General features: G+C 49.3%; 1 protein-coding gene across 18 annotated transcripts in view; it reads right to left on the bottom strand.

Moving 5' to 3' along the window:
• Positions 1 to 1,331: 1,331 nt before the first annotated feature.
• PSD3 (pleckstrin and Sec7 domain containing 3) overlaps positions 1,332 to 11,172 on the bottom strand; it is a 107,887-nt gene continuing 98,046 nt past the window's right edge. For 15 of the 18 annotated variants that reach the window (XM_038169872.2, XM_072031615.1, XM_038169869.2 and 12 more), the window contains one exon: positions 1,332 to 10,944. In XM_038169872.2, the coding sequence (XP_038025800.1) occupies positions 10,732 to 10,944 (213 nt within the window). In that variant the 3' untranslated portion in view covers positions 1,332 to 10,731. The remainder of the gene's footprint in view (positions 10,945 to 11,172) is intronic. The other 3 variants (XM_038169868.2, XM_072031621.1, XM_072031622.1) reach the window with 1 other exon arrangement.

Below are 11,172 nucleotides of genomic sequence, written 5' to 3'. Positions count from 1 at the left end.
ACATTCATCCGGGCATTAGGAAGAAATATTAAATGCCTCCTCTAAGTACAAGTCCCAATCCTCACCATCACTGTGTTTAGCCCTTTCATAAAAGAAATACTAATCCAGGAGCATGTGTTGGAAACAAAAACTTCCAGTGCTTTGAAGTAACCAGGATGGCAAATCCACAGGAACAGCAAAGAAAAAAGCTTGACATCCCATAGCATAATGTGGAAAAGAAAGCAATCTCAAGTGCCGGAGGTCTTGCTATTCATCTGAAAGTAACACGCTGAGTTTCTAGGAGGAAGAAAAATACAAAGAAACAATCATCTCAAGATGGTCAAACGTTCAGAGAGATCTTGGTAAGAAAAAACATCTTCCCTACTATTGTTTTCCCAATACAAGCTCCCAGCCCTGTTGTGAGGCTTCCCTGGGCCCTACCTGCTCTTGGAGACATCCTGTCAATTTGCCCTGTAACCCATTCGGCAGACAGCCTCCTACATTCCCACGCTGAGCCACGGCCAGCGCAAGAACAGCAAACACAAAGTTGTTTGCTTTCTGTGTATTGTGCAGTCTGCTTCCCTTCACTTAGCCATTGTTTCTTACCCACTCCCACCTCTTCTTTCTGTGCTTCCCCTTTTCTTTAGTGTCCCGCTTTGCTGGGATGTCAGGGATCCTTGCTTCCTCCCATTCACTACGCCAGCAGCAATTCCCAACCTTGACAGTGCTCCCAAACAAACTGTCTTGTAAAAAGGTTGAGGTCAGCTCCCAATCGTTTCTGAATAGCTGACCGCTGCAGCTGCCCTCTACCAGCCCATCTGCTGGCAAAACCATTTTTAATCAGTTAATTGTCTTCTTGGTGTCTCTTCACAGCCAAGGGGAGGTGACTTCACAGTCCTGTGACAGCCCACAGGTAAGGCCACCTCTGGCAGAGCTGCAAGGAGAGAGGAGCTCCAGCTGCCCTCATGTAGGACTAGTGTGCATGCCCAAACCACACACCTCCTTCATGTGATAAATAGGCTTCCTGTGATAAATAAAGAGCGTTTACTGTACATTTGTGTCGGGCAACACTGGTTTCAGCCCTGGAAGAGGTACGCTGGTCCAGGCTGTGTTTCTGCAAGGTACACAGTACCTGCACTCTCCAGCTCAGGAAACTTTGATACTGCTGACTGCCAGAGGTCAGCAACATGCACTGGGGAAAGCGTTGTGCCAGCTAGTGGGTGCTATCTTCCCTCAGCAGGGCTGCAGACCCGCCAGAGGCTGCTGTGAGCTGGTAGCGCCACCTTCATGCTCTTATGCACAAGAAATAACAGCCAGGGCTCCAATAAAAAAAAACATTCAACTGCAGGAGATGAAATACATTTGGTTTATTTCTTTCTAAAGTTTGTACATATACATATATCATTATACATATGTGAGATCCTTCACTAGGGTTGCTTGAGTTCAATTACATAAAAATTATTGGGAAGCTTGCAGGCTCTCTGTTGCCCGTAAGCAACATTTATTCCAACTTATAAAAACACAGAGGAACAGAGTAATAGTCAGGAACATGGACACAAGAGAGAAGTCTACTTTATATCTCACAGTTTCAATACATCAAAGGCAAATTATTTGTCTGTATACCGTAGGCTTACTTTATCAGCAATGATAAAATAGAGGAAAATATTTATATACAGTCACCTCAAGTGAAAAATAAAGCAATGTAAACTTAAATTCCAAAATATTATTTTAAATGATATAACAATATCCCCAAAAGTCCTTCTTCCAAGGGGAAGAGGACTGATTAAGTGCCTTCATTTATCAGGAAATGATCATTCTAGTACCAGTTACATGAAGCAGAATAAGGGAGGGCATCCTGTGGTACCTGTAGAAAAGAGTGACAACTCTGCTTCAGGAAAGCATCTCTGTGTAAGCAAGTATTTGTTTGAGTCCTTATGGACATCAGCAGCACGTGGAAACACCTCCCATGAACCAGGGTTTGATTTAAGTCGGCACAGCTCTGACTCTGACCACCGAGAAGCAATATGCTTTTCTGACCATGCATGCACCCAGGGACAGGAAGGAGTGCCCTGGTGGTAGGACAGCCTCGGACACGAGACAATTACCACACCAAAGAGTCAGAGCAGCAAATTTCATGCTGCTGGAAAAAATTTAGTGATTACCTCAAAGCTGCTTCAGAGCAGACCAAGAAGTTACCACAAAGCAGTGAGACCGGGACTGCGTCTCTAGTGTGTTGCATGGAAAACACTCCAGTGAGTCAGTGATGAGAATAAACCGCGTTCAAGGTTATTAGGAAGAAGGTTCCTACACTTGGCAAAAGGGACAGGAGGCTGCCCAGAGGAAAAGTCTTGCAAGGACTGCTGTTGGGCCCAGTAAGGTTAAGTCTGCGCAGAAGAGATCCACAGGGTGTGTGTACACGCGTGTGCAAAATGTTTTTTGCACTGCTGCTGCCAGGGGCTACTATTCCCATAGGGGCACCACACCACAGTAACTCAAAATTCAGTGCTCTTTCTCAACCTAAGGGAACACAACGCTGCATCATCTCAGGCGGAGGGCAAGTGCCAGTCCCTAACTGCAACTCTGAACGCAACAGCGCTGACCCTCACCTGCCCACTGTGTCACCACGGGAGGCAGGTAACCCAAGGGAGAAGCTCAGAGCCTGAAAAAGGGTTACAAGACCACAACTGACCCAAAGCAAGGTGACGGGGATGTCCCTCTTCATCTCACCCTGAGCTAAAGTCCACTTGCATCTCAGTCCTCCAAGATGTGATCACCCTAGCCATGGTCAGAGCCACTTCACTGAGGTTGCCCAAGTGCATCAAGTTACCTGCACCTTACACGTTTTATGACTCCAGGTAAGAATCCATCCTTAGGCCTTGCTCCCCCTTTCCTGGGATAATGCAGATAGTGCTGCTGTTGCACCAACTAGACAGAGCATAATGGGAAAACCCACTGGGCTTCCACCAACTTGTTAAAAGGTTGCTTAAACCTCACAAGGGAGACCTCTGGGAGGGCAAACAAGATGCCCTAGAGAGATATCCGTCCTGCTGCTCTTCTTTTCCCCTCTGATGAGCCAAACATTCTTCTGGAAATCTGTACAGTTGCAGAAAGAAACCCTCACTACTGCTGTACGGCTGTATCTGCAGGAGACATCACAGGCACCTGTCCTGCTCGGACACTTTTGGACATGATGTCCCCTTGCTGAAATTTTCACAGAGCGAGGTCAACATTTTCAGAAGTAAAGCTGTATATTGGATCCCCAGAGTGTGATTTTCAGAAGAATCAGGCGTGGATGTTCATGGTGCAGGCATCAGCTGACACCACCAGGGAGACAGCCCAGCGTGTAGCTAGCAGAAAACAGCACCCAGCGATCCTCGCTTCGACTCTCAGGCACGTGCCTTTGCTTTCAACACGCACAACAACAGGCAGCCCCTGGTGGACAACACACGGAGATCAAGGCAGCTCAAGGGATACCCTAAATCTGCAAAAGCTCTGATGACTGTTTAACCTAATTTGAGAACAACTAGAACAACAAGCATCCTAACAAAGTTCGCAGCTGTTTTAAGAGCTTTGACAAAAATAAGCTTCAGAAAAGAATAGCAGGCTTTGGAGTGCTGAGCCACAGAAGCCATACTATACCTATGAAACACGTACACACATCTATAGGCATCACTTAAACACGTTCACCAAGTACTGTAAGCCTCAGATTGTACCTCACGCAGAGAGTATTGATTTTAAAGTTTTCAAACTGCCAAAAAACTCTGTTCTTTTAGCCAAGGTTTAATCCTAGCCTCAAATAAGAGGACATAGTTGTCATGAATATGTACACACAAAACAAGAAACAACAACAACACAAAAAAAGACCCACCCCTGTTCTCATCTTATGGTTTTTCAGGACTCAACAGCACTGAGCATGAGGTTTTCACAAGTGTCTGAGTGGCTTCAGACTTCCACCACCGATAGCTTTTGCCTGGTGAAGTGACAGACTGGGTACCGCAGATCGCTCCATTCCCAGCAAGAGGCTCTGGGGAGCCGGGGGACTTCAGTCAAACACCTCTCTGCAGAGCAGCTGGCTAGCTGCCATACGGCACAAGGCAGAGCTGAAACCTGCCGTGCCTGCTTGAGCCACAGCCCCCTTGCTGTGTTGGTCTAGTTGAGGTGAATTGCACGCTGGACCGTCGCCGCAGAGCGGCTGCTAATTGCAAAGGTTGATGTCAGAGGAAAGTCGTGCCCTTGTAATCTGCAGCACTTTCAGCACATGCACGAAGTGATGTACTTCTCCTCAGTACCTCAGGCCTGTACCCCAGCTGATTCCTGGCACAGACCTAACAGCAGATGCCATGGTAGGTCCCTCACTGTTTAAAAATTTATAACTTTTGCAGAATACTTCACTGCTCAAAGGGGGGTGACAGAAGCTCTGCGGGGCTGACCTATATTTGCTCCTTTTGACCACGGCAGCAAAGTCAGGTCAACAGTGCAGCCTTTGGGAAAGCTGTTGCTTGCGCTTGTTAAGGAAGTGCTCTCATAAATAATTAACCCGAAGCCTCAGTGCAGCTCACAAAACAAACGAGCAAGGTACCTCCAGCTCAGGCAGGGCTGAGAGCCGGCCTCCTTCCACTGCTCAGCTGGGTGTTGCCAACAGAAGGCCTCCAGACACAGCTCCCCAGGACCACCTCTCCTCCTTGCTTTAATTTAAACCAGCCTCTTCACACTGAGGCCGTGACACCCCTGGATGAGGGCGCTGCAGTCGCAAGGGAGAGAAGCAGCTGGCGACACGGACTGGGGCCAGTTCCCTAAGCAGCAGGGCGTACATGGAGAAGGAAGCTGGCATTTCTCACTTCCCCCAGCACTGAGGGCAATGATGGAGAGCACTACTGCCCAGGTCCCAGGAGGTGACCAGACACGGAGGGTGGCACTGGCTTTCCGAGTGTCTTCTTACGGTGTCGCTGGCCGCATGGGAGATGGGCCCATGCACTGGTGCTCAGCCTGGGGAACGTAGCTGCTCTGGAGGCTGACAAAGCCTCTTCTTGCTGGAGCAAATGCTCAGGAACTCCAAGTAAAGCAGTTCACTATACTACACTTATGCTGCTGGGAGAGATCAGAGAGAGAGAGAGAGGAGAGGAGAGGCCAGGCATACTGCGTGAGCATGCACTAAAAATACCCTCCATGAAGCACAAGCTGGCAACCAGCTCTTTCAAAGAAATTTCTGAGACAGCTCCTTTGGCTTGCCCCTCTCGGCAGCCTAGGCAGCTGACACCAGGACACAAGCTGAGGAGCTCCAGTCGTACTCTGGGGAGAGTGGTGAAACGTGGACTGAAGAATTGTCCCATCAGGGCAGACACAACACCCCAGAGCTGGGGGAGAGCCACACCGGGTCAAGTCCAAACAAGCATCAACCTGTAAGACTGCTGGAGACAAGGTGTTCATGCTGCCTATGCCTCTGCAAAAGCAGATGGTGTTTCTGGATACCATCTCTCTGTGCTTGGGGGGCACTGATTGAAAATGGCATCTTTTTTTCTCTTTTTTCTTTTCTTTTTTTACACAGCTCCCTGAAAGGTTGGAGAATGTATGACCTGATTTGGAAACCACCCAAATCCTTGCAAAACAGCGTGTCAAAGTTTCCCCACAGCACAGCACAGGCTGCCTCTGCCGCTGAGATTTTTGGAAAGGAGGCTAGGAATGTCACAAGTGTCTGGTCTGAGTGTGGGAGGGGGACCTTGCATCCATGCAGCGTAACACACAAGGATCACAGAAGTCTGAAACTCTGTCTCGCACTTCCCAGCTATAACTGTGGCTGGAAATACAGGCTACAAACGAGCAGAACGAGAAAGCTGTTCAAAAGGTTATCCATTCAACACGGTACTGCCTCGGAGCAGGTTTTCTCAAGGCAAGATGGGACAGTCAAATTTTCTGGATTTCTGCAAGCATGGAAGGAAAGAGACCTGTTACACAGAAGCAGCTGAGGTGCTAAGATGACAGACAGGAGCAGCTTGACAGAAAAGGAGGAGGAGCTGTCAGACTAACTGCTATAAGGCCAAAATTGATTTAGGGATGGAGAATGCAGACATGGGTAAGCTGTAAGCTGTCTGCAGAGAAGAGCCTTCCATCTTTCAAGAAGAGCACTGCAGTGCAATGCCTCCAGAAATGCAGTGATCATCCTGCCACCTCTGACATTCCCCACCGCCACAACAACCCCCTCACCAAAGAGATGCTCTAACCAAGTGGGAACCCAGCCCCACTCGGGTGAGACAAAAAAGCCTGATGGTTTCAAGGCAGAAGAACAGCCGGCCTATTACGGGAAGGCACTGGAGCTGTGAAAAGTCACCCATCAGTCCAGGTCACAAGGGGCCTCTGGAGGTCAGCGAGCTCAAACTGCTGCACACCGTGCTCCAGAGGAGCCCCTGAACTTGGACAGGCTGCACCCTGGGAGCAGGCAGGATCAAAGAGAAAGCACTTAAGGGATGAGCTGTTACAGCCCTTAGAAAGCTTCTGGTAACCATTTACAAGTGGCTGGCTATAGATGAAAAAGTGTCTGAGTCGGAGTCGCAGATGAACAGCGTTCCCCCACAGCTCCGCTACATTAATCACACTGCTGGCTGACTTATCTCTCTACATCAATTAAAGACACAACATAAATACTGGATTAAAAAGCTGCAGCCATGTTCACTGGTCCGTGCGTGATTTATCTGCAAGACGCATCCAAACACAAAGCCAGCCCAGAGATTTTCTTCCACGACGCTGCTGAACAAAAATCCCAGCATCCTGCCGGCTTACGAAGGAGAGCGCGGCTTTGGCGTTGGGAGAGTTTTCTCACCTGCTTTGGTTGCTGAGCGGAGGGAGGGAAGGCATCTCTGTGCTTCTCCCTCCCCTCTCTGCTGTCACGTCCAGACCCTCCTGCCGCTCCTCCTTCAGCCGGGAGAGGAGTCCAACACGGAGGGTGAGCAATCAGCATCCCCTCCTCGCTTTCCCCCTCTCAAGACGTGGGGGCAGAGCTTCTGCCCGAGCGGCGGCTTCCAGGTGGCAGGCTGCAGCAGGGAGGAGGACAAGGGAGGGCGATACCTCCCCAGCAGCACCAACGCAAAGGGCTGGCTTGGGGGCTGCATGCTCGGACGCACGCTTGCAGTGGCCTGCCAGCTGCAGCTGAGCGAGCGGGCACTGCAAGATCTTATCACTGAGCATCCCAACACAGCTCTGCCCAGGCTGAACGGGGGCCCAAAACAAGCCTCAGGTACCTCCTGCTAACATTCAGCACCCCCAGGAAGCCACAGGCTGCTCAGGTGATACCGAGGTCGGGTGCACGGTGGGGACAGCCAGGCATGCAGGGGTCCAGGGGAGGGCTGGAAATCAGCAGAGGAACCTTACATGCTGCAACGGGGGGCTCCTGAGTCACTGAGGCCAAACACCAATCTCTAATAAAGGCAAACATTCGGCAAAGAAAAGGCAGGGCACCGGGTACCATGCAAAGCCATCTGGCCAGACTCTCCGTGGTGCCACCCAACAAGATGCATCACTCACACCCCTGGAGAATCTGCACCCACCCTTTACAATAGCATCAAGGGGGGAAGGGAAAAAAAAAGCAAATGACAGTACTGCTCAGCAGATGATCCTGTTCCTAAGGGAGTCCAGGAGGCTTAGGCATTCACGACAGGATCTCCTTTTTCTCTTGGCCTCTGAAATGTGCATATTCACATGGGTGGCTGGGACGCCTAGAATTTGTAAAGCAATGGAGCAAAATGACATTAATTAAAACTTGAGCAGAACCTGACAAATTCTCAGTAAACTAATCTGCACGCCTCAACAGTCTCACCGAGACTGCTCCACGTTCAACAAATGTTTAATTGCTAAAAAATGCAGTGAAAAATTGCATTTGCTAAGCACAGATGAGACTTAAAAATTATACCCCGATCCATTTGCAAGTACACCTGGTAATGGAGAATAAATAACAAAAACTGAAAAAAATCATTTTCGCAGCTTACTTTTTGACTTTTCCTGTTATTTCAAATCATCTCCTCTGCAGTGACTTTGAAAAGGAATTAACCAGTTTCTGTGTCAAAGCTGGGAAATGCATTTCACAGGATTTTTTTTATTTTTTTTTTGAGTTCAGCAATTTAACTCCAGTCTACTGCAGCAGAGCATTTTAAAAGCTGAGAAAAAAGTTAAATGTCACCTCTTCGCCTTTTAAAGCGCTGCACTCAGTATCACAAGAGGTTTGCTGGGTGTGTTCCAGGATGCCTCTGAAAAGCTCCTCCAGACAACCCCACCCTGACATCCAAGCAAGGTCCATTTACACATCTGCACCTTTTTTTTTTCCCTGTTTCTGCTGCATGCTTTCTGTGAAATGCCGTTATCTGAGACTGGACAAGTTTTCTTCTCAAACACGCACTCAGCATTCCCCATATGTCTTTTTTCCCTCTTAGTATAACCTCTCTCTCTCTTCTGATTGTTTGTTTAAAACCACCAGAGTACGATGAACAGCTGCAGGGATCTCCTGGCTCTGTTTCCCCTCCACGAGCTGTTTACCTACCACACACGATTAATTCACACAACCCCCTCCGATAAGCACTGCCGTGCACCTGTCTGCACGGAGTCTCCCGGTGCAGCACGCCCCGGTACAAGAAGGCCTCTCTCTCCTTCAGCAGCAGGAGGACTGCACGCTTGCTCCACCAAATGCCAAACGCATGTGCCCCACCATCACACACGGAGTCAGTCCCATCCGATTCTGCTGCAACTGCAAGGATCGATTCGCTTCAGCACCTCTTGGCATCTGAGTGCATGACATCCTTTGTTGCAGCCCACGGCGAGCACAACATCGGGAGCGATGCTGCATGGTGGTCCTCAGTGGGGGAGGCAGGTCATGTGGTGCCTGTTAGGGTCCCCCTCTCTTTGATTGCTCCCTTTTCTGCCCACTGAACTGGCAGTTCAATAAGCTGGGCTAATTGGCTTGGACCCTTTGGGAAGTCTGACAGAGCACAAAATCCCATCAGATGGTAATTTTTTTTGATGTGTGGTCCTACACCGTTCAGGCTGGAAATTCCAGCACATTTCTAAACAGTCCTTGCATTGATCTCGGCATTTCTCTATACATTACGAATTATATCTATAAGGACAGCTACCCTGCGCCAGGCCCAACAAAAATAACAGCAACAAGCATTTCTCAGCTGGCCCTGAACATTACCTCTCAAGGCGCTTTGTGAGAAAAGCCAGAATGGTTCAACTACTCTGCAAAGGGGATGGGTGAGGCAAAGAGGGAGAGACCTGTCCGAGCTCACACAGCAGGCCAGTATCAAATCAGAGATTAAAACTGAGCGTGTAAAGTACCAGGTGAGCCTGTGTTCTCTGCAGTACCAAGCTGCCCCAAGTCGAGAGGGGCTGGGAAACAGAAAAATGATCTCTGCATCATCTTGATACTCCCCTGACCCCTGTGACTCAAGACTGCCAAACATCCCCAGGACCTGCGGACCAAGCATGGCTTTGAGGTATGGAAAGCTCTGCCCGTGGTGGCCTCTCCCTGGCCTCTGCCTCCCTCTGAAAGCCTGAAGTGGGATATGCTGGAGCTGCAGGGCAGGCTGGCTCCCCGCAGGTGGAGGATAGGATCTGCCAAAGCTGAGGCAGCCCTGTGCTGGCCTCCAGGCATGGAGGAGCCAGGAGGGCATCAAACCTGGCCCTGAGCAACCACACGTCTGTACCATCCTCCAGTCTGCACCAGCCTCTTCCACCTCTGTATGAACTAAAGCAGGAAAACAAATAGCTGAGGAGAATCCCTTTCTGGAGGGAAAAGGCAAAGTGCACTGTCACTATCAGAGAAATTGCATACATCTGCACACACCAACACGGGAACTCCTGGGAAGGGGAGCATCGGGGGACAATGTATCATAAGGCTCTATATAGCAGCTAAGTGAAGAGTGTATAGTTAAAAACTACACAGAGGCCCTTTGTCTTTAAATGCAATGCCAGTGGCTGACATCCTCAGCAGCCACTGCTGCAACCCAGGTTCATCCCAGCCGGGTAACTCCTCATCTCCCTGACCACAGAGACACGACAGGTTTGGATACCCCCCAGCCTGCTAACTCAGGAGAAGGCTCTTTGCTTGGAAAGAAGCAAACCAACGATTCCAATGCTGTCATCCCAGCATTGCCAGAGATTTCCAGGTTGCATACCTTTGCCTTTGTGGGTCCAGGGTCAACGTAGGAACAATAAGCAACAGCGACTATTTACCGTAGCACCCACTGCTAATTGCCAGTACCAACACGCTCTGCGCTGTCAGGAAACCAATGTTCCCAGCACCCTAGACTCTGTCCAGCCCTCTGCAGCTGCCCGTTTGCACAAAATTTCTCACAGCTACAGCTCACATTCACAACACTGCAGCATTTGTCCAGTTACTTTTCCCACCCACCACGTAAATAAAGTGACAAGTGACTTGAGAGATGAAAGCCACGTGCCGATGGGAGGAGGTAAACGGGGAAGAGACAGAATACACGTCACAGCGCTCTACCCCTCCCCCAGCTCCTTTAAAAACAGAACACAAAAAAGTCCCGATGCTTCAATTGCTAAATGATAAATTAACAAAGCAAAGCAGGAGCAAAGACATCTCCCACAATCTGCACAGAAACAGCAAAATATACAATAGAAAATGTCACTAACACCCCATTCAGGCAGATGCACTTAATTTTGTGAATGACAGGTTATTAAATGGAAAAATTTTGACCACCGGTACTTTGCTGCATGGCTGTTCCCCTAGCTATCACTTCCGCCCTAAGTGACCTTCTGCTTAATGCTGGGTGTTTCTGGCCTGTAGTCCTTCCTCTCCGAGACATTGCGCTTCACCTTGGCACTGACTGGAGACTCCTGGTTGAGCGACGGACTTGAGTGGGATTTCTTCAATCCTGGCGCGTCGTTCTCGCCTCCGCTCAGCAGCTCCTTCACCCCTTCTTTCAGGAGGCCAACGTAGATCTCGTAGCGACTTTTCTGGGAAGTGAAAAAGAAAGGCCCGAATCAGTCTAGGAGAAATTCTGCAGAAGCATTTTTGAGAGGCTGTCTAGGTAACATAATGGTTTCAGCTGGCCTTGAAAGCTGGGAGTCTAATACGGATGAGAACAATGGTGGCTAATGTAAACTACACTGTGCAAAAAGGATTTCAGGCAGGCTGTGCCTAGGGATGCTGCGCAATTTAAGGCACTCAGTTCTGCAGCATAC

This window comes from Anas platyrhynchos, chromosome Z, assembly GCF_047663525.1.
Source record: "Anas platyrhynchos isolate ZD024472 breed Pekin duck chromosome Z, IASCAAS_PekinDuck_T2T, whole genome shotgun sequence".
Classification (NCBI taxonomy): Eukaryota; Metazoa; Chordata; class Aves; order Anseriformes; family Anatidae; genus Anas; species Anas platyrhynchos.
The sequence above is the reverse complement of the archived record's forward strand: the minus strand, read 5'-3'. Positions and strand labels throughout refer to the sequence as shown.